Raw genomic sequence first — 24,316 nt, 5'->3', positions numbered from 1 at the left:
AACCTCCTCCTCCTCCCCTCCCCCAAAACCTCCTCCTCCTCCTCTCCTCCCCCAAAACCTCCTCCTCCTCCTCTCCTCCCCCAAAACCTCCTCCTCCTCTCCTCCCCCAAAACCTCCTCCTCCTCCTCTCCTCCCCCAAAACCTCCTCCTCCTCCTCTCCTCCCTCAAAACCTCCTCCTCCTCCTCTCCTCTCGCAAAACCTCCTCCTCCTCCTCTCCTCCCCCAAAACCTCCTCCTCCTCCTCTCCTCCCCCAAAACCTCCTCCTCCTCCTCCTCTCCTCCCCCAAAACCTCCTCCTCCTCCTCCTCCTCCTCTCCTCCCCCAAAACCTCCTCCTCCTCCTCCTCCTCTCCTCCCCCAAAACCTCCTCCTCCTCCTCCTCCTCTGCTCCCCCAAAACCTCCTCCTCCTCTCCTCCCCCAAAACCTCCTCCTCCTCTCCTCCCCCAAAACCATCTCCTCCATCTCCATCTCCTCTCGCCCCCAAAGCACCTCCTCCTCCCACACCTTATTGAAGGCAAACAGCTCCAGTTTGAGTTTCTCCCGCTGCGGGTCGTTACCCGGCCGGCGGAACCGAAACTTCATCATGGTGCCGGTTATGGGTCCCCCAGGTCTCGGTGGGCCGGCTCTGGGTGGCGAGTCCCGCGGGCTCGGTGGGCCAGCTCTGACTGCCGGGTCCCTCGGATCTCGGTGGGCTGGCACTGGGCGTCGGGTCCCCCGAGTCTCGGCGAGCCGGATCTGGATGGTGAATCCCCAAGCTCTGCCTTCTCCTCAGCTTTTCAGTCCTGCAACCCCTTCTAATCCTTTTGTGGCTGCTCCGGTCCGTTAGACCCGCCCCCTGCCGAAGCGCGCTGCCCATTGGCTCTTCGCACAAGATTGGCAGCCTAAATAGCTCATGGAGTCCATTCAATGACCGAATCTCCGCTCCCATGTGACTATGTAACTGCCAATCGTTTGGCGCCTCCCGGTGGGTGGGACGTCCGGTGACGCTGCTTGCTGGGAAATGTAGTTTACAGAGAGAGACATTCAAACCAGCAGTCCTTACTCGTGTTGATGCTACACAGGAGGCTCCTCCCACCCCATCTCATCTAATGGATCCTCCTATTACTTTCTAAATCATATATTTACCTATCTTCCTCTGAACCATGATAAAACCAAAATACTGCAGATCCTTTTGTCTATGACATATTTGGCAATCTCTTCTTTGCCTCCACCTATCATTGGCCCTCTATCCAGCTCTACCTGTCCCACCCCCCCCCCCCCCCACCACCTCAACCAGCTTATATTTCACCTCATTTCTCTGTTTCCTTAGTTCTGATGAAGAGTCATATGAACTCGAAACGTCAACTGTATTCCTCTCCGTAGATGCTGTCAGACATGCTGAGTTTTTCCAGGTATTTTTGTTTTTGTTTCCTCTTAACCTAATCTATGCTATTCTCTTCGATTTGAGATCCACATTTTCATAATCCCACACCATGAGTAAAAAGTTTCCCCTGAATTCCCTATTGGACTTATTGGTGACTATAATATTTATGGCCCCTGGAAAGATCTTCTCTACATCTCCCCCGTCAAGTCCTTTCATCATCTTGATGACCTCTATCAGGTCACCCCTCAATCTTTTTCTTTGTAGAGAACAGAAACTCAGCTTGTTCAATCTTTTCTGGTAAGTATAAGATCTCAAGTTCTGGTATTATTCTGGTAAACCTTCTTTGCACCTTCTCCACTACCTCAATAACATTTTTATCATATGCAAACCAGAACTATGTACAGTATTTCAAATGTGGTCTGACCTAGGTTCTATATAAGTTTAACATAATTTATCTGCTTTCCTATTCTCTGGAAATGAACTGCAGTGCACTGTTTTTTGATGGCCTTATTCAACTGCATCACTATTTTTAGTGATTTATGTATCTGCACTCCCAAATCCCTGTTCATATACCCCATTTAGACCCTTACTTTCCAAGGAGTACATGGCCTCCTTATTCTTCCAACCAAAACATAGCACATCTCACTTATCTATAATGAAGCTCATTTTCCAGTTACGTACCCATTCTTTAGATACCTTTCTGTATTTTGCTGGAGTCCCCTAATTTGGTGTTGTCTGCAAATTTTGAAATTGTACTTCTGCTTAAAGGCACTAAATAAATGCAAATTGTCTTAATTTTTAACTGAACTTTTAAAAAAATATTGTCTCAATTCATTCCTATGATTGCCATCCATGGTCCCCTGTTGAAAACAAACACAGTGCAGGGTTAAGTTACAATGTACGACTCCATAGAAATAAGCCAAACAACACCTGTGGAACCTGCCCCAGCTGAATCAGGAAGCCTTCAGTTAACTCCTCCAATTTCTTGGCCTCTCTTTTGAGCATGTTCTTTTTCTATCTGAATATTTGGTGCTTTTATCCCCATCCCTGGATGGCTGTTTTCCAGCTAGTGACCCACTTGGACCTCAGCCAACAGTAATCTCACTGAAAATTGTGGTTTCAGATTATCTCAAGACTGGCAGGCTGTTGCCAAATAGAGCAAAGACAGGTTCGCAACGCAGGCTGATTCACCATAATCGTTGATAACCTCAGGATAATTACTCGAACATGAACTCTGTTTCTCTCTTAACAGCTGCTGCCTGACCTTCATTTTCTATTTTTTAATCATAAAAAATAAACTGCACAAGAATTGGAAATCTGAATGAATTAGAGAATGGTGGTGGTGTGTTGCAGATCACTCAATGAGTCCAAGTTGCTGTGGCAACATGCACTTTTATATGCATGTTGTAGTCTGGAGTTATGGATACTGATGGCAGAGACTCCAACTTCCTTTTCATCACACAGCTGACCAGGACAGACCATCACACTGAGGAGCAGCTCTTACTCCTGTCATTGGCATGTGTTGAAAGAATTTGCAATTGCTATCAACCTGTTTGGTCACATTATGAACACACCTTCCTTGGCCATCAAGTCCTAGGGTGGGACTCGAGCCCAGAGCTTCTGGCTCAGAGGCAGGGACACTACTCACTGTGGAACAAGACCTCCTAGAAAATAGTGCAAGAGGGGAAGCACATGAGAAATAGAGTATGGAATTAGGTGGAACCTTGTGAACCTTGGGATGCAGGTCACAACCACTTTGGAGAGCAGCTTGATAATTTGTAGTGACCGGGATGGAAAGAAAATCAGAGGAAATTGTCCAATACCCCTGACACTCCCATTGCAAAAAGTTCTGTACAGTGGAGCAAATTTGTGAACTGTACCCCTTGATTTTTTAACAGTAATCACCCATGAAAATATCTTCCTGCAAAAGCCCAAAGTTGTACTTTAGAAAATGATTCAAAATATCACAACACTTGCCAGTTCAAAGGAAATTCTTTTTTTGGTGCAACTGTTTAATAACTCTACCTACTCGGCTTATTTAACACCTGTACTGACTCACAAATGAGATCAGCTGACTCATCAAAAGGCAGAGATTAAACCTAGCACTTTCCTGCCCTGTAACTCAGTGCTTATATGGGTGAATTTTCCACATTAATAGCAGCACTTCAGCCTGCTCCTCATAATTCCAAGTTATTTCACTCAAAATCGAAAAAAAAAGATCTTGTGCTGTTAAATTAGATTTAAATTGCTTGATTTGAACTACTGAATAATACAAATTCCTTGAACAAAAAATAACTGAACTGAGGAGTTGACAGCTTACTGTTTGAGCTGGGATTGCCATTGGTCTCATTTATTACTGCTGCCATCTTGTGGTACCAGCTGGTTATAAATATTTAAGGCTCCAGCCCTGTCAGCTCTTTTGCCCCGCTGGTGCAGAACTCCCAACAGGGCTAACTCAACATAGTTTGAATGGAGACCTGGGATTAGAGTTAACTTCCCAAAATTGCAGCTAAGTAAAGTAGTGTCAGTAGTGTCATGTGTAGCACTATCCCACAACATTAAGAATTGTGTAGCCCCTGTATCCCTTAAAATTTTAATATCTTTGCCTGCTCCATCCTGTGCACATGGAAAGACTTTCCCTTCACAAAAAATCTTTAAATGTTTCTGCAACCTGCCCTTCAGCACTCCCTTGGGTAAATTGTGAACATATTACCGCTTCTCTGCCTATCACTGATTCTTCTTGCTTCACCTGTACAGAAACCACTGGTTTTTCCTGATTCTGGATCTCCAAACCCACACTTACTCTTAATTCCAGAATTTTTCTGTGTTCCAACTACTGCAATAGGTTTTCCCTGTAACCTCCAACACATTGACTTTGTCCTTGTTACAATGAAAACACCTACATTTTCGAGTGTCCCCTCTTGAAAGGGTTCGGAGGGTAGCTCCGTCCTTCATTTTTGGCCTGAGGAGAAACTTCCTGAAAATTTCCAACTGCTCCGCCTCTTTCTTGACCAACTACTTTCCTTTCACCTCCCCACTTTCTATCCTTCTCAGATTTAAAAGGGTGATAAAAAAAAAGGTTTAGATCTATGGGCTAATTCATAATCATCAGGTATCTCTGCTCCTTGCCTTGCTGTTTTAACCCTCTGCTCCTCCACATGAGTTCTCACTAACAAAGGAATTGAGTCTTTAAATTCTTCCAAAAAAATTACTTCCCTAAGAGCTACATACGTTGTCTCTAACTTTAAAGCCCGTGTCCATCAGTCAAAATTACTTTGTTTTATTCTCTCAAACTCAATATAAGCATTACCCAGACCTCCCTGTCGCTTGCCATTTCAACGCTCCACCCTGCTCTCATGCCCACATGTCCGTCCTTGGCCTGCTGCATTGTTCCAGTGAAGCTCAACGCAAACGGGAGGAACAGCACCTCATCTTCCGACTAGGCACTTTACAGCCTTCCGGACTGAATATTGAGTTCAACAATTTTAGATCATGAACTCTCTCCTCCATCCCCACCCCCTTTCCGATTTCTCCCCCTTTTTTTCCAATAATTTATATAGATTTTTCTTTTCCCACCTACTTCCATTATTTTTAAATGTGTTTCCATCCATTATTTTATCTCTACCTTTTAGCCTTTTTTGATTCCTTCACCCCACCCCACCCCCACTAGGGCTATCTGTACCTTGCTTATCCTGCTTTCTACCCTTAATTAGCACATTCCTCAGATAATATCAGCACCTTCAACACCTCTTTGTCCTTTTGTCTGTGACATCTTTTGGTTATCTCCACCTATCACTGGCCCTCTATCCAGCTCTACTTGTCCCACCCCACCTTAAACTAGCTTACATTTCACCTCTATTCTATTTTTACTTAGTTCTGTTGAAGGGTCATTCGGACTCGAAACGTTAACTGTGCTCCTCTCCGCAGATGCTGCCTGACCTCCTGGCATTTGTTTTCAATATAAGTCTGACCAGGTTGTTTCCTTATATTCCTAAATTTCTGCCTGTACGCCTCAGGAACCAAATCACATGCACTCATAATAGCCTTTTTTACTGCCTCACAATCCACCGATACCTCTTCTGACAGCGCTGCATATACCTCATGAGCTCTATCTTCCAACTTAGAATGTAAAAGCAATGTCCAGATTTCTTGTGGCCATTTCATCTGCTTAGCTATCTTCTGAAAAGAAATAACAAACACCTCTACATCCCTTTCCTCAAATTTCGGAAGCGCCTGCACAAATTTAAACATCTCCCCACTCGGGTTTTAATTTAAAAGTGGTTGTTTCCGCAGCAGAACCTTCCTCAGCATCTGAGATCTCTTTTTTAACTTCCAGCTTTTTAAGCCGATATTCTCTTTCTCTTTCCTCCATTACTAATTTCTCAAGTTTTTTCATTTCTATTTTCCTTTGAAATGCTCTCTCTTTTTCCTTTTCTTTCTCTTCCACTTCAGTTTATTCAGTTCCTTTTCATGTTCAAGCTGCTTCATTTGCAACTGGAACTTAGCTAATTCAACTGACTCATCTCCTAGAGAACTTAGTCTGTCTAGTATCCCTTCCAATTTCAAATGCTGCGGTATTACTTCAATTATGTCCACTTTCTTTGTCCCTGCAGTTAGACCCAACTGCAACTTATCCACCAATTCTGTTAACTTAACCTTAGTTACCTTTTGTAAACCAATCAGGGTTATATGTTCTACTCCCAGAAATGTCTTAGCAATGGTTAAAGCCATATTTGCAGTCTCACCACTTTAAAATCCCTTACACCAACTCCTCAGTTCAATGTTCTTCTCGTACTTGTAGCCTTAAGACTCACCAGCCCCAAGATAATCGAGGCATATCAAATATCCCGCAAAGAGCCGCCAATTTTGATATGATACAGCAGGTGGTATTTGCCAGGCTGACCAAATCCACAGGGGAAACTTGGCCACGTTATCACAATGGTTTTGCAATTTGTCCTTATTACAAGAAGGTTTGTGCATTGATTCAGAAGTAATGAGGCCACTAACACCTTTAGAGATTTTTAAAAATTCAATTATTCAATTCAATTATTAGCAAAAGAAAAGAATTAAAACACATACACAAGATTAAAGTTACACTGTTACTTAATATTATAATAAATCCCAAAATTCCTAATTAACCTGACTCCCAACTACACACCCGCTTTAAGGCAACAGTTCAAAATTCAAGCAAGGTTACCACAGCGCCCACTCGACATTCCAAAGGTTTTTTTAACACAACTTTAGTTACTGGAACAGCAGACTTCTGTAAAGTGGCTAGAGGCTGTCTCCCCAAGCCTGTTTCATGTGGTGTATCTTTTAGATCTTACATGGCCACCTCTGATACAACCTTACATCCTTCTTTAACTATATTTCTTCCTCTTTAATCTGTAAATCCCATTGTTTCCATATGTCTTTGGAATTTACTCTTCTCATACTATAAAAACCTTTCATGTTGTCAATATGGCCTTTTCCTTTTGGGATAAAATTAATGTAATAACCTTGCCCTATTTATCCTGTCAGTTATAAAACATTATCATGTTCCTTTGAAAACCAAACACCTCTCAACTTATCTTAAAATGCAAATTTCATTCACACCCTATCTGCTGAGACCTTTACACTAGCTCACTCATCAGCATTTCAAATGCCCTTTTTACGCCTAACTCTTTTGATAAATTCAACTTTGCAGTATGTCTGACTCTAATACAATTAAATCAGCCATACAATCAGAACCATTCACACACTCACAAACATACACCTACTTTACAATGCTCCACAATAATATGAAAAATATGGTAGTTTTGTGACAAAGGGAAAAGACTAGATGGTGGAGTCCTTGGAATGGAGTCTGAGTTATATGGTTGGTTTCTCAGCCCTGGTCTGGAAAACAGTCGATTACTCTTGCAGTACTTTTCAGGCGGATTAGAGGAAAACTTGCAACCAGTCAACTTCAGAACGTAGAGCGACATCAGAACAACTTCCATTCACCTTTTGCTTTGGACACGTCAGCAGCTTCAGGAGTTGTTGTCTTCCTTACCCAAGCAGTTGATCCTTCTTGATTCCTTCCCCCAAAGCAAAACAACCTACCAGCTCTTTAACACAGTTTTCAAGGCGTTGTTTTTTCCAGTCATTAACTGCCATGTGGCCATTTTGTAAACAGTCCACCAGTGTCAAGAGGTGTCCAGCTTCTTTAAAACTGCTTTATTACCTTTTCTTATAGAAGGCTGTCTTTTCCAGGAACAGTAGCAACCAGAATCCTCGTATTAACCCTTTAAGAGACAGTGTCTTTTAAAAACACAAATTCTTCCAGAATGTTCTAAGCCCTTGAAGATGAACCATTTTCCGTGATTAGAGCCTTTATGACAGTGCAAAGTGCAGTATATGGATATCAGGTATAGATAATCAAAGCCCCTTTTCTGTAAATAAAACTCCAATTTAAAAACATGCTTGTTTGTAGGTTTCATGATTAGCATCAAAATTTGGGAGAACCGCAAGGGAAAATATTGGCGTCCCAAAATTCCTTGGTAAATGCAGTGAAAAAGAAACCAGTAAAAAGGGTTTTTATTTGGAACATCATGAACACTCAAGAAAACAAGTGAAGGGCTAAAAATGGGGACTGTTAGGGGGGCTGTTATGCAAAATGGGATCCCACAATTACTTAAGCAGTTTGGCTCAGTGGCAGCACACTCATTTCCTGAGCTCAAGGACCATGCTATGACTTAAGCATCTAATTCAGAATGGCACTCTTGTGCAGTAATGAGAGATTCCTGCAACGTCCGAGTGGAGGTACTGAGAGTGCACAACACTGTCAGTGGGACAGTATTGAAGGTATGCTGCAGTTAGAGGGGGAGTACTGAGCAAATGTAGCAGCAAAATGGGTTCAAGTCCTACTTCAGAGACTTGAGCATAAAAATTTAGGCTGGCACTACAGTGCAGTACTGAGGAGGTGCTGCACTGTTAGAGATGTGGCCTTTCAGATGAGATGTTAAACTGAAGCCCTTCATCTTTCTCAGGCAGATGTAAAGGATTCCCTGGCACTATTTTGAAGAGGGCCAGGGAAGTTTTCCTTGGTGCCTGGGCCATTATTTATCCCAAAACCTCAACCTCACTAAAATTACCTGGCCATTTTGCATTGGTGTCTGTGAGATCTTGCTGTGCCCAAATTGGCTGCAGCTTTCCTACATTACAACAGTGGCTACACTTCAAAAGTACTTCATTGGCTGAAAAGCATTTTGGGATGTCCAGAAACAATGAAAGACACCAGCTCTTTGTCCCATTGTCAGCGATGCTGTTTATCAGATGTGGGGCAGAAATTTACACCTCGCGGGCCTGACGTCATCCTGCAATCTTCAGGTTAGCGGGTGTGCGCCGGTGTCGGAGCTACATCCACCATCAATTAAAAGCCATTGGAAAGGTAATCGTTCCCGATTTTATGTTGCCCATGCGATTTCACGCTTGTTTCATGGGCAAAATGGGCAGGCGGGCAGCCCACTTATTACAAAACTTCATCCAAGGGCGGGGAATAAAAAGGGTCAGCAGATTGCCATTGGGAGTAGTGAGCAGTTTAGGAGATAGTTTGCTGCTGGTTGCTTATTTGAGCTTGACAGTTTCATCTCGGTTCTGTGCTTCAGTCTTAGCATTTCCAGGCTTCATTTCAGGACTCATTGGTGTCTCCAAGGCTCCCGGAGGATTCAAACCTTCTGGACCCTTCCAGGTATCAGGCAGCCTTCTGAAAGCCTGGTAATGGGGATTCTGCTCTCCGCTGGTGGCACCACCTCGGAGGAGGAAGAGAGGGGCAGAAGGGAGAGGAGGCCAGGTGTCTCAATGCAGTTTCCAGGGGAGGGACCTGTGGGAGGAAAGGCGCAGGCACAAGGGGCACAGGACCAGCAAGTAGATCAAGGCAGAAGGGGCCACAGAAGACGCCACTATCCTGCTGCCAGGATTTACAGGTAGTAAATGCACTCTTACCATCATCAGAGATCCCTGCCTCTCCACGGCTGGCTGAATGAGGTGGGTGGCGGCTCTCCAGCTTCAAAGCATTCGGTTCAAACCTCGTCATGATTAGGAGATTTGGGGGCCCCCATCTGTCCTTGACCTCTCGATGGTGTAATGGCTTCTCTTCTCCTGAAAGGACAGAGGAGCATTGATTAGTCCACTCTCTACCTGCAGCACCATTGCAGCCTGGCCAATGCGACCTGAGGAACACCTTGCAGGGCACATCCGAGTCGTGGCCCTTGTGTCGCAAGGCACTCAGTCCAAGCAGCCAGGACTCACTCACCCCTTGGCCAGCTCCGGCTTTATTGACAGTTGGTACTCAGACTCTAACACCCCTGAGTTCCACGGGAGGACAGCCAGACATTAACACTTCTCCACACTGATCCATGCCAACAGGGTACTCACCCTTCCCAAGCGCAGCAGGTCATTGAACCTTTCGCAGCACTGCACCCATGCACAATGTTGTGGTTGCTGACCTGGGCTGCCACCTCCTCCCAAGCCTTTTTGGTCTGGAGCAGAGGCCTCCTCCTGCCATCCCTGGGAATGAGGGTGTCCCACCTGACACCCACCTCCTCCACGAGGACTGTGAGGTGCTCGTCCGAAAAACGGGGAGGGGCCGAGTGCCCAACCGACCTGCCTGATGTCTCCAGTCACTGTTGAGGCCATTTCTCCAGTCTCCAGACTGCAGAATGATACTCCCTTGGCAGCCTCCATGGAGCTGCCTCTGCCAATTTTACACCGCCCGCCAGTCACCATTGGACCCAGTGCCCGACGGGCCTGCCTGGCCCTTCCCGACCATTGGGAAGACGCATTTCATGCTGGGCCAGCCAGTGTGAAATCACAGTCATGGGCCTACCATGGCCGGGGGCCTGTATCCTGGCTGCTCCTTGGCCCGCCAATCAGGCCCACCAAGGGAAAAATTTAGGCCCTGATATTCAACTTGAGACTTCATCTGCTTGTTTAGGTGGGCATAAAAAATCCTATGGCACCCAACGAAGTAGTCAGGAAATACGGTGTTCAATATTCATCCTGCAAACAACTCCAAACAGATTTACTGTTCAGTTCACTGCTGCTTGTGGGATCTTGTGGTATGGAAATTAGCTGTTATGTTTGCCTACATAACAAGGCTTAAAAGTAATTTGTTAGCAATGAAGCACTTTAGGGCATCTTGAACTGTTAAGGGTTCTACGCAAATGTCCATTCTTTATGAGGCTGCATAGCAATTCCTAAAGTTCAGGCAACTTAAATGCATTACTACTGCCTTTAGTTTGTAATCATTTGAGTCACAGAAACATAGAGCCTGGAATGCGTATTTCTGTTGTCTCAGACATTTGTTACGGACAGGAGGAGGGTTAATTTAAACAACATTAATCCCTCCTTTCACCACCAACGCGTAAACAAAAAGGTGTTTTGATTTGTTTCCCCATTATAAGTGGTGGCGCATTTCCCAACCCCTCGGTTTTCATGTGATCCAATTTTCTAGTGATAACTCTACAGCAAACTAAAGGGTTAGTTTATTTACACAGACTCAAAACTTGGGAGGAGGGTTGCAACGTCGCCTCCAGACTCAGACAGTAGAGAGAGGGATAGAGAAAAGAAGGATTTACAGTACAGAGACCGCAGAGAAAATAAATATTGTTTCACGTGGGTTCCAGAATCCAGAGCCAAAGTCCAGTGAGATATTCCTTTATGGAGGCCGGTGGGGTTAAAACTGATGTTGTGGAATTCACTTTTCTAATGGTGTTAACTTCACAAGATGAGACAGGCATTGTCATGAAAAACAGATTAGTCATGTGTGTGTTTGTTTAATTTTTTTTCCCTTTTGTAATGAAATGAGAATGAATCTCATTTCATTCGTGGTGTGGGGGGAAGTTTTCCTGGAAAACAGATTACAGCCATGAATTACTAATGGGCATATTGAATTTTTTAAGGAAGACCTGGGTTTTTAAAAGAAAAATACAAGCAAGGACACTCGGGGAGGTGATGGCACATTGGTAGTATTGTCACTAGACTAATATTCCAGAGACCCACGATAATGCTCTGGGGACTCGGGTTTGAATCCTGCCACAGCAGATGGTGAAATTTGAATTCAATAAAAATCTGGAATTAAAAGTCTGATGATGACCATGAAACCATTGCTGATTGTTGTAAAAACCCAGCTGGTTCAGTAATGTCCTTTAGGGAAGGAAATTTGCTGCCATTACCTGGTCTGGCCTACATGTGACTCCAGACCCACAGCAATGTGGTTGACTCTTAGATGCCCTCTGAACAAGGGCAATTAGGGATGGGCAATAAATGCTGGCCTAGGTAGCGATGCCCACATCCCATGAATGAATAGAAAAAACTGAGCAAAAGATGGCTGATAATGTAAAGTGACCACTTTCCGTAAAATTCCTGTGCGGATTATGCTGACAGACCTGTCCTGAGAGAACATGGAATTTTGCACCTGAAAAGATGTCATGGCCTTCTTCAAGCAGAACAAGTGAGATAGGAAAGATGCAAAAGACTGAACTTTAATCTCCTGTGGTTGCAGACACAAAAGACTGATTTCCACGTCTCAGCAGTCACCCAAAAATTCATCTCCTGCTGATTTTTATCTCAGAATGTGTAAATAGTTCTGATATGACTGCAAAACAACCATTTCCCCTCATGGGAATACACAGGGAAAATGGGTCAAAAAGCTGGCTGCAGACCAGTGTGCTGGGTAAATGTGTCAGCAAGAAGAAAAAGCAGTCACCCTTGCAGTTTGCAGGCAAAGTTTCTCTCTGTCTGTTGCTGGAGGCAAGGCTCAGCAGAAGCCACAATCAAAAAGGAAATAGGACAACCTCTTCAGCTACCCTGCAGAACTAAGTGTCTCCAACTAACTGTGAATCTGCCAAGGTCAGTTGCACTGGAATCGCCCAACTTAATGGCTGCAATGTACCGCTATCTACGCCTCATGGACAAGCATAGGACTAATTTGTATATTTTAAAAAACTTTTTTTTGGACTCTTAACTTCTCATTTCTGATTTGTGTTTATGGGTGTTGCATATTTATTATTTTTCTTGGGTTTTAGTAACTAATAAACTTACTCTTTCTTTGACTCAAGAAATCCTGGTTAAACTGGCTCCATAATAAAAATAAATAGATTTGAATGGAAAAAGTTATCCAAGGGGAAAGGATTTTTAAATTAACCTTGTTGGGACCAACCAAGGGAGTTGAATAAAGAAGGGGAGCCAGCTAATTCCTCCTTACCCGGGATCATTACAAAATTGGGGTCCCGTCCCGGTCATAACAAATTGGGGAACTCATCTGGGAATTTAACAAATTGGGGACCTCGTCCAGGGATTGATCATAACAGCATGCAAGATGAATCAGTCTTGCAGACAATGATACAGAATTTCCAGCAGTAGTAGTTCAGCTGTTTGAACCTAGGGACTGTGGTTAGGCCGATTGTCAGGAGATGGGGGTGTTTCAATGGGACTTTGGCCTCTTTAAGGGATTCCGGTTCAGTGTCCAGCTTGGGCGCGAGCACAACTGAGGTGTTCCAGATTCTGTTGCCAGGTGCTTTATGTTGGCACAGCAACAGGCAGGCAGTCTGCTCCTGAGCTTGGGCCAGCCATTATGAGCCCAGGTGATCGGAAGGGGCCTCTCCCGCTTTCCTACCAGGTAGGGTTACAGTGCTGTGGCCTGGGGCGTTAATACAGATAGTTTTAAATTCAATGGGCAACCCTGTCAGGTTGTCTCGCAGTTCTGCATTGAGGTGGATGGGTATGAGATCCAATCTGGTTGGGATCCCTCTGCTGGTCAGTTGGGTAGTAGGTGCTGTGTCTTTTGGAACACTACTGCCCTCTGGTGGATAGTCAGCTCTCGCTGTACTTCCTGGTGGCTTTTCAATTAAGTGGGGCATCACCCTCACTCTTTCTGGGCCAATTTGGGAACCTTCCTGATCCCCATTGAAATTCGCCATAAAGCTGCCGGCCAGACTGGCAGTTGGTGCCTTTGGATTGGGAGGGGGCCCTCTCTTAACTTGTTCCATGTCCCCTGGAACACCATACCATCAAGTGGAGGTTCTGCCCCATCTACACCCTTGTGGCTTTTTGACTGAGGAAGGCATCTTACTCCCTGCCTGCTCATTGGTTTGGGAACTCCCTTTGCCCCTATTTAATATTGAAAGAAGGTTTCTGCCAGCCATATATTCTGGCAATTCCTTAGCCTTTGGTCTTTCCTGGTTTTACAGCTTGCTTTCCTTCAGGATCTTCAACTATGTGGGGCATCTTCCTCACTATCTCTTTCGCTGCTCTAGGACTTCTCTGGTCCCCGTTTAATTCTGGGATATTCTGTGAGGCTGTTTCCTCTTTTAACTTTACTGGCCCGGCATCAGCCTTGCTACATTTGAGCAGCCCTTGCTCAATAGTTATGAGTGCTATTTCGCCCTTTTGGGCCTCTGGACCTTGCCCAGCTTTTTGCTCTTTTGCAGAATTCTGCTGGCTGATATTGGCCTCTTTTTATTCGTTGGCCAACACCTTGCTGCCGGTCAAGTCGTTTCCAAGGAGGAAATCGATTCCTGCTACTGGTAGTTCAGGCACAATTCCTACCCTGACAGGGCCTGAAACAAGATCACGCACTAGGTGGATCCTATGGAGGGGTGTGAACACAGATCCTCCTCCCACTCCACTGATCAGTGCTTTGTCCTTCAGGGAGGACTCGCGGGGTGGGGGTTGGTTTAGGTTTCCCTCCAATATTAAGGACTGAGTGGTATATGTGTCCTGGAGCAGCACAACAGACTTGCTCGCATTCTTGGATGGGTATGGGGACACTGTTCCTGAAAGGGCAAAACTACGGAAGAACTTGAAGTTTGCCTGGCTCAGACCCACATAGTGCCATGCTCTCCAAAGGCTAAGTTTCGGTAGCGAGAGTCTCTGCCTGTTCTGCTGCACCACCCATTGGGGCGTCCTTCGAATGGAGCCCAATAAGACCCGTAGGCTTCCCTCGCAATCTCCAGCATTCAGGTCTGGAATGGCCTATTTTATTGCAATGAGAAAACATCGGCGTCTGGGGGCTTTTCTTTCTGGCTGTAGGAGGGCTTCTCGCACCCTTCTTTGTGTTTTCTTTTCTGGATGGGGGGGCCTCTTCTATCTGGGTCGCCCTGCTTATCTTTCCAATGCTCATGGGAATGGCTTGGAAAGGGTCTGCTTGAGTTTCCAGGTCTACGGGTGAGGTCGTGGCTGTCTGCTGACTACTGCATCCCTGGCTGTGAGGATTCTCTGCTCCTCTAGGTGCATTCCCAGGTTGGAGGATAAGCAATTTTAGAATTCCTCCAACAATACCAACTCACCCAACCCCTCATAGGTGCGTGGGCTTCTTAGGGATCTTATCCATCGGTTGAACATGATTTACTTCAGCTGTTCAAACTGGACGTAGGCTTGATGTGTGGACTTCTTACGAGTGGCCCAGAATTGCTGGCGATGTGCCTCCAGGACTAACTCATAGGCACTTAGGATGGCAGTCTTGGTCTGCTTATAATTCATGGACACATCAGGGGTCAGCGTGGAGTAGATGTCTTGGTCTGACAGCTGCCCTTGAATTAAAAATATCCAGATATCCGATGGCCATTTTAGCTGTCTTGCTGCTTTCTCAAAAGTGGCAAAAATGACTCCATGTCACTGTCTTCGAATTTTGGAAATAAATACTTGAGGGCCTGAGAGAATGGTTCTGGGTTAGGGAGATGGGGGTACTACCAGGTAGAGAGAGATTTTCCCTCACAGCCTCCGGTTGTCTGATCTGTCTCCCTTTGAGCTGCTAGCTCTATTCACAATTTTCAGAGCTGGAATTCTCTTTCCCTTTCCTGTTCCTTCCCTTGTGTTTCCCTTTCTCATTCTCTCCCTCTCCTGTGCCTCCCTTTCTCTCTCTCTCTTGTTCTTTTGCGCTTTCTTTCTCTTTCCTGTTTCTTCTCCTGAAATTCTAACTGCAATCTGATCTTTTCCAGGTTCAATTTGACTGTGGGGGTGCGGGGGAGGGTGGATTTACAGTAAGGGTTGAGCTCTACATCTAACTGCTCTATCGGTAATGTGAGATCCACATGTTCTATCAACAGCTGGATCTGTCCACTTCTCTTCCCTTGATGGGCAATTTTAACCGTATCTTCCTAGCTACAGCTTTCAGTTAAGGGACGCTAATGTTTCACTGTTCAAATTTCTCTGTTTGACCCACATCTGGGCATCAAGTTTCCATCTTCTCAGTGTTAGGGAGAAGGAATTTGCTGTGGTAAGTTACTGTGCTTTAATATTTGTTCCAGTCACTGAGTTTTCCTCTTAGCTTCCAATTGCCTCTTTTATATCAGATTTGGCTTTTATATCAGATTAAACTTAGACTCAGCGTCAGGCTCAAATGGGTGATCCTGAATTTGAGCTCCCCATTTCTGTTACGGACAGGAGGGGAGTTAAGGTTGGGTTCTGCAAGGGCCACTCAGCTCCTGACCTCATTACAACCTTGGTTCAAACGTAGACAAAAAAGCTGAACTCAAGGTGAGGTGAAAGTGACTACCCTTGACATCAAGGAAATATTTGACTAAGTGTGACATCAAGGAGCCCTAGCAAAGCTGGAATCAATGGAAATCAGGGGGGAAACTCTCCACTGGAAGGAGTCATACCTAGCTCAAAGGAAGATGGTTGTGGTTGTTGGAGGACAATCAGCTCAGTTCCAGTACAACCCCTTAAGGTAGTGTCCTAGGCCCAACCATCTTCAGCTGCTTCATCAATGACCTTCCTTCCATCATAGGGTCAAAAGTGGGGATGTTCGCTAATGATTGCACAATGTTCAGCATCATTTGCAACTCCTCAGATACTGAAGCAGTCCATGTTCAAATACAGGAAGACCTGGACAATATCCAGACCTGGGCTGACAGGTGGCAAGTAACATTCATGCCACACAAGTGCCAGGCAATGAACCGTCTCCAACAAGAGAGAATATAACCATTGCCCCTTGACATTCAATAGCATTACCATTGCTGAATCCGCCACTATCAACATCCTGCGGCAGGGGTTACCATTGACATGAAACTGAACTGGACTAGCCAAGAGCAGGTCAGAGGCTAGGAATCCTGCAGTGAGTAGCTCATCTCCTGACTCCCCAAAGGCTGTCCACCATCTACAAGGCACAAGTCAGGAGTGTAACGGAATACTCTCCACTTGCCTGGATGAGTGTATCTCCAATAACGCTCAAGAAGCTTGACACCATCCAGGACAAAGCAGCCCACTTGGTTAGCACCCCTTCCACAAACATTCACTCCCTTCACCACTGACGCACAGTGGCAGATGTGTGTACCATCCGCAAAATGCACTGCAGGAACTCACCAAGCCTCTTTGGACAGCACCTTCCAAACCATGTACCTACACCACTTGGACTGCAGCAATAAATGCTGGCCTAGCCAGCAACGCCACATCCCTGGAACGAATGAAAAAAATTTAAAAGGCACTAATTTCTCCTCTTACCACCCATTCATAAATAGAAAGGTGTTTTGATTTCTTTCCCTCTCTCCCAGCCCTTTGGTTTTTGTGTGATCCAACTTTCTAGTAATAACCCCACAGCAAACTCAAGATAAGACGAACTCAAAGGGCGAGTTTAATTGCACACACACAAAATGTGGGAGGAGGGTCACAACATCACCTCCATACACAGACAACAGAGAAAGAGATACAGTAACGAAGGTTTTTCAGTACAGAGACCACAGAGAAAATAAATATTGGCTCATCTGGGTTCCAGAGTCCAGAATCAAAACCCAAAAAGATATTCCTTCACGGAGGTCTGTGGGCTGAAAATCGATGTTGTAGAATTCATTTTTCCGGTGGTGTTGACTTCACAAGATGAGACAGGCATGTAGAGATGATTAGTCTTGTAGGCAATGGTACAGAATTTCCAGCAGAAGCAGTGTAGATGGGGCCAGAACTTCTTCTGTGAGGCTTCTAGTCAGATAATTAAAAAAGCAGACTGAGACTTTGCCATTCAGCAAGGCAATATTACTGGTTCCACAAACCTGAAGGCCATGTCATATGATTCCCAAGTCTCCACACCGTCTTTGCCAAAGGATGTGTATCCCGCATCTAGGTCCCCAAGATTGTTAGATGTCTCAGACATTAAGAATTGAAAGGAAGGTTATGGGGCCCTTTGTCTTAGCAGACAAGCAGACTCCTGTTGGCCAGCTTGGGTTATGAAATGCAGATGGCCTTTGTATAGCTGTTGTATCTAGTGCCCTGGTTTGTTGGGGTTAAAGGATCCGGGTTGCACGCTTGTTTCAGGGTGACCGAATTGGTACCAAGACAGAGGAGATCTGTAGACCGTTCTTAGAAGAACCACATTCTGTTTGTTTACAAAAGGAACTCAGCAGCTACACTTGTGTGCTTACAAACTCAAAACTCCTGCCTTTACTCTTCAGACTCTAACTCAAGACTACTGGCTACAGAGATAGCTCGGCTGCTCTGCTATTGGGTATCAAGATCATGTGATCTTACATTACAACATTTGTTTTAAAGGTATATTACACATTAGATTACTACAAAAGCTCCCTTTGAATTTGGTCTGTGTAGCCCACAGGGGGTCATTATTGGCTGTTCAGGGATAGCAATGTGCAGGTTTCCCCAAAACTGCCAGATGGCTTCTTCTGTTCGTGGCCACAGACATAGATTCAGCCATTTTAGGTCTTTGTCCAGTTTGAAATTTTTTAGGGATAGCAAGGAGCACATCTCTATATGTATTTTATAAAAGAAATATACAGGGTGAGGTCTTAGTCCCTCACATATTGCTTTTAATTCTAGTGTATGCATTGAGAATGTAGAATGTGCAATTTCTTGACATTGGGGCAGCTGGAAGTTAAGACCAAGTGTCATCTTCAGGTAAAGCAAGGATTGTAGGACCAATCTGGAGCGATGTAATTATTTTCATTATAAATTCCATTATACTTATAACAAAAATGACCTATGTAAACATGTCAGGCTGCAATTACACCCTCCCCATCCATCCATTGATGTAGCAGAGGAAATGGCATTCCCTTCCTGGTACTGACAGCACTGCAACACAGCCGTGCAGACAACTGCAAAGTTCGTTGGGATGGTGACAGAAGGTGCTGTGGATCATTCACTACGGTCGACCACATCTCCAGTAGTCTTGACTTGTCAAGCCACTGAGAACAGATGTGCAAGAATGAGATGTGGGGCTGGCCAATCGCAGCCAAGTCCACTGTAATCAAGTCACACACAGGTGTTTCTTATGTGTATACCAACAGGAGGACAAGCTCATTGTAATGGGGGCTTCAATGCAAGGGTAGGAGATGACTATCAGGCCTGGGATGGTGTTCTGGGGAAGCAAGGTGTGGGGAAATCCGACAATCATGGCATGCTTCTCCCAAGTTTTACACCTGCTGGAATATGTCAATCACTAACACCATCTCAAGACAGAAGGCAAAGTGCAAAAACATTTGGAATGTTTTTTTCATTATTCATTCATGGGATGTGGGCTTTGCTGGCTGGGCTAGCATTTATTGCCCAAGCCTAGTTGCCTGCAGGAAGGTGGTGGTGAGCTGCAGTCCATGTGGTGTAAGTACACCCACGGTACTGTTAGGGAGGGAGTTCCAGGGTTTTGACCCAGCAACAGTGAAGGAACGGCAACAGTTTTCCAAGTCAGGATGGTGAGTGATTGGAGGGGAACTTCCAGGTGGTGGTGTTCTCATCTATCTGCTGCCCTTGTCCTTCTAGATGGTAGTGGTCGTGGGTTTGGAAGGCGCTGTTGAAGGAACCTTGGTGAATTCCTGCAGTGCATCTTGTAGATGGTACACAGTGCTGCTACTGTGCGTCGGTGATGGATGGGGTGAATGTTTGTGGATGTGGTGCCAATCAAGCGGGCTGCTTTGTCCTGGATGGTGTCAAGCTTCTTGAGTGTTGTGGGAGCTGCACTCATCCATGCAAGTGGGGAGTATTCCATCACATTCCTGACTTGTGCCTTGTAGATGGCGGACAGGCTTTGGGGAGTCAGGAGGTGAGTTACTCATTGCAGGATTCCTAGCCTCTGATCTGTTCATGTAGCCACAGTATTTACATGGCTAGTCCAGTTCAGTTTCTGGTCAACGGTAACCCCCAGGGTGTTGATAGTGGGGGTTTCAGTGATGGTAATGCCATTGAACATCAAGGGGCGATGGTTGGATTCTCTCTTGTTGGAGATGGTCATTGCCACTTGTGTGGCATGAATGTTACTTGCCACTTGTCAGCCTATGCCTGGATATTGCTGCTTCAGTATCTGAGGAGTCATGAATGGTGAACATTGTGCAATCATCAGCGAACATCCCCACTTCTGACCTTATGATGGAAGGAAGGTCATTGATGAAGCAGCTGAAAATGGTTGGGTTGGACTCAAGATGCACTCAAGATCTAAACACTAGCAACAGGTTAACTTTATCATTACATGGCAGAACACCAGGGTTATGATCACCAGGGTTATTAGAGGAGTGCTTTACAGACCACAGGTCTGCTATGCTCAAAGATTAAATTTACTATCTCGCCAAAAATACCAACATGCACTAGACCCCCCCACCAAGAAAGCTACATGTGCAGAAACTGGCATCTGTCGACTGCTGCAAATAATTCAGGCTCAGACTTGAGAAATGGTTGTCCTTCGAAGAAAACCCAAGTGATGATGGTGAAGTAGCATGGTCAACCTTCAAATCAGCAGTCCTGGAAACAGCCAATGATCTCCTGGGAAGACAGAAAATAAACCACTGAGATTGGGGATGATATATTAACGTGGATAGAGGACTGGCTAACAAGAAAGAAAGTTGGGATAAATGGGTCACTTTCAGGATGGCAAACTAACTAATGGTGTGCCACAGGGAACATTTCAGGGGCCTCAACTATTTACAATCTATATTAATGACCTGGATGAAGGGACTATCTGTATTGTAGCCAAATTTGCTGATGATATGAAGATAGGTAGGCAAGCAAATTGTGAGGAGGATACAAAAAGTCTGCAAAGGGATCTAGATAGATTAAGTCCGTGGGCAGCACCTTCCAAGTCCAGTGACTGCTACCACCTAGGACAAGGGCAGCAGATGCATGGGAATACCACAACCTGCAAGTTCCCCTCTAAACCACACACCATCCTGACTTGGAACTATATCACCATTCCTTCATTGTCGCTGAATTAAAATCCTAGAACTCCCTCCCTAACAGCACTGTGGGTGTACCTACACCAAATGGACTGCAGCAGTTCAAGACCACCACCTTCTCAAGGGCAATTAGGGAAGGGCAATAAATGGTGGCATAGCCAGTGATACCCACATCCCGTGAAAGAATAAAACACAAGAGAATGGAGGAAACGAGGTATCAAACCTGCAACACATGCTACATACAAAACTGCAATAACATTTATCCTCCTTTATTCTGTGACACATAGACCGCCTATTCCAGACGCATTGTGCAGTTGGACAGATTCTACATGAGCTGCATTTAGAACATTCATGGACATCAAATGGGAGGACAAAGTGTCCAACACTGAGGTACATAAAGAGCAGAAATGTTTGGAATTGAAGCACTCCTCATCAGAGCTCAGCTCAGATGGAGAGGACATGTAGTATGTATAACTGATGATAAAATCCTTAAGATGGTCACATATTCACAACTTGGACACACATCACTTGCGAGATACGCTGAGATTAACGTTCAAGGACTCCTCGAAGACAAACCTCTGGAAGAAAAATGCAAAAAAAGAGCTACTTGGGAGCAATCAAGCACTGGTATTGCTTCCATCAAACAGCAAAGAATACGGGCAGCTAAGGACAAAAAGGCAAGCCAGAAAGACTGGGCAGTCCCATCAGACAATTCATCCTTACCCACATAGTGGAAAGCAATGCAAGCCTGTAATTGGACTCCGCAGCCACGTTAGAACGCACAACAGATGATTATGCATGCAAGAAATGGCTATCTTCGATAATGAAGGAAAACCATCAATGACAATCCATTTTCCTGAGTGCATTACAATGTGACAAGTTTATATAAGCAGCTCTCCAGCCAAAAGATTTCAACTGCTTATGGTAGTATGTGTGGAAAATTGGAGAACAATGGCCTCTTACCTGACTCTGGATCTTCAGCGGGCTGTTTCTATTTCTCCTTAGGCTGTCTTTCTCTTGTGCTTCTTTAGATTTCCTTTAGCTCGTCTGTAGTATAGAATGGTGTATCAGGGAAAAGGAGCCACCAATAGATACAAGCAGTATTTAGGATGGAGGTTGGGGGTAAAGTGCTCTTAGCAGCTTCCTTCTGACCGTCTTGTCATTTCCATCATATGCCCCCATATTTGTCTTCTCACAATCCATTCATTTTCCTCACTAACCTTACCTTTTCCCCATTGTCTTTACACTCATTCACTTTATCCTTCCCTTCCTCTTACACTGTGGTCACTCACCTACTCTCTTCCCACCCACGGACAGGGAGCAACCAGGATCTCCCCCATTTCCCCTCCTTCCCATTCCTTCCTTAGTATGCTTCTGAAGGAAAACAAGCCTCTATTAAAAAATGGAATTAGAAAAGAACAACTTGTCTGCCTTTCTATGTCTCTCTCTCCCATTTGTATAAGGGGTTGGAAATGAATCAGTCACCCAGTACAAGCATTTAGCATTGAGTTTTTCTGTCAGGCATGGTCAATGAGCTTCAAAATTCAACTAGTATTTCTTTAAAATAACATTTTATGAGGATACACACTTTCTCCCCCTCATCTCTTCCCTCTGACTTTCTGAAAATTATAGGAAAAAATGCTGTAACAGGTGTGAAATCAGAACACTTCCGGCTCTTTTACAATGACTGTTTATAAACAGTGATTTTAGCTTGAGCAAACATTTTTGAATTCGTCCACCTGCTTTTCTTCAAATAATTTTGAAAAATTTAAATGGAAACTATTAGATGTTGAAAAAATATTTCTGAATATGGTAGACTTATACATCTTGGAAAATCAGGTACACTTAAAAACCAGTTTTCGTCTCCTTATCCAAAGAAGGGTATGCTTACCCAAGAGGGGGTACACACGGAAGATTTGCTAGATTTAATCCTGGGATGAGGAGACTGTCCTAAAAGGAGAGATTAAGTAGAGTCACCCTCTATTTCTCAGAATTTAGAAGAAATAGAGGTAATTGTATTGAAACATTTATAATTCTTAAGGGGCTTGATAAGCTAGGTGCTGAGAGAATGTTTCCACAGGCTGGAGAGTCTAGAACCAGAGATCACAGTTTTTTTTTATTCATTCACTGGATGTGGGCTTTGCTGGCTGGGCCAGCATTTATTGCCCATCCCTAGCTGTACTTGAGAAGGTGATGGTGAGCTGCCTTCTTGAACCGCTGCAGTCTATGTGGTGTAGGTACACCCACAGTGCTGTTAGGGAGGGAGTTCCAGGATTTTGACCCAGCAACAGTGAAGGAACGGCGATATATTTCCAAGTCAGGATGGTATGTGACTTGGAGGGGAACTTCCAGGTGGTGGTATTCCCATCTATCTGCTGCCCTTGTCCATCTAGGCGGTAGTGGTCGTGGGCTTGGAAGGTGCTGTCGAAGGAACCTTGGTGAATTCCTGCAGTGCATCTTGTAGATGGTACACTCTGCTGCTACTGAGCGTCAGTGGTGGAGGGAGTGAATGTTTGTGGATGTGGTGCAAATCAAGTGGACTGCTTTGTCCTGGACAGTGTCCAGCTTGTTCAGCGTTGCAGGAGCTGCACTTTTCCAGGCAATTGGGGAGTATTCCATCACATTCCTGACTTGTGCCTTGTAGACGGTGGACAGGCTTTGGGGAGTCAGGAGACTTACTCGTTGCACGATTCCTAGCCTCTGACCTGCTCTTGTAACCACAGTATTTATATGGCCAGTCCAGTTCAGTTTCTGGTCAATGGTAATCCCCAGGATGTTGATAGTGGGGGATTCAGTGTTGGTAATGCTATTGAACATCAAGGGGTGATAGTTGGATTCTCTCTTGTTGGAGATGGCCATTGCCTGACACTTGTGTGGCACGAATGTTACTTGCTACTTGTCAGCATGGATATTGCCCAGATCTTGCTGCATTTGGACATGGACTGCTTCAGTATCAGAGTCGTCGCAAATGATGAACATTGTGCAATCATCAGCGAACATCCCCACTTCTGACCTTATGATGGAAGGAAGGTCATTGATGAAGCAGCTGAAGATGGTTGGGCCTAGGACACTACCCTGAGGAACCCCTGCAGTGATGTCTTGGAGCTGAGATGACTGACCTCCAACAACTACAACCATCTTCCTTTGTGCTAGGTATGACTCCAACCAGCAGAAAGTTTTCCCCGATTCCCATTGACTCGTTTTGGTCGGGCTCCTTGATACCACTCTCGGTCAAATGCTGCCTTGATGTCACTCTTACCTCAAGTTCAGCCCTTCTGTCCATGTTTGAACCAAGGCTGTAACGAGGTCAGGGGCTGAGTGGCCCTGGCGGAACCCAAACTGGGCATCAGTGAGCAGGTTATTGCTAAGCAAGTGCCACTTGATAGCACTGTTGATGACCCCTTCCATTACTTTACTGATGATTGAGAGTAGACTGATGGGGCAGTAATTGGCTGGGTTGGATTTGTCCTGCTTTTTTTGTAAGGATACGGCCATTTAAGCAGAGGAGAAATTTCTTCAATCAAAGGATTGTGAATCTTTGGAATTCTCTGCCCCGGAGGACTATGGATACAGATTGAGTATATTCAAGACAGATCAATATATTCTGGATAGAACTTGTATTTATACAATGCCTTCAATTTAACAAAATATTCCAAGGTGTTTGACAGGGTATTATGAAACAAAAGATGATTGAGCCACATCAGGAGATATTAGGTCAGATGACCAAAAGCTTAGTCAAAGAGGTTGGTTTTAAGGGGTATTTTAAAGGGCAAAGCAAGGTTGAGAGGCAGAGAGGTTCAGTTGAGGTAATTCAAGAAATTAAGGTTCA

The 24,316-nt window shown here is 44.8% G+C and overlaps 1 protein-coding gene across 1 annotated transcript in view; it reads right to left on the bottom strand.

The window, feature by feature from the left end:
* Positions 1–825, bottom strand: part of llgl1 (LLGL scribble cell polarity complex component 1) — a 108,984-nt gene extending 108,159 nt beyond the window's left edge. Inside the window, exon 1 of the mRNA XM_078558414.1 lies at positions 493–825. Coding sequence (XP_078414540.1) covers positions 493–585 — 93 coding nt within the window. The 5' untranslated portion in view covers positions 586–825. The remainder of the gene's footprint in view (positions 1–492) is intronic.
* Between the last annotated feature and the right edge of the window lie 23,491 nt (positions 826–24,316).

Source organism: Cetorhinus maximus, chromosome 15, assembly GCF_964194155.1.
Source record: "Cetorhinus maximus chromosome 15, sCetMax3.hap1.1, whole genome shotgun sequence".
NCBI classification, from domain to species: domain Eukaryota; kingdom Metazoa; phylum Chordata; class Chondrichthyes; order Lamniformes; family Cetorhinidae; genus Cetorhinus; species Cetorhinus maximus.
Note: the sequence above shows the minus strand (reverse complement) of the source record. Positions and strands in the feature narration are given on the sequence as shown.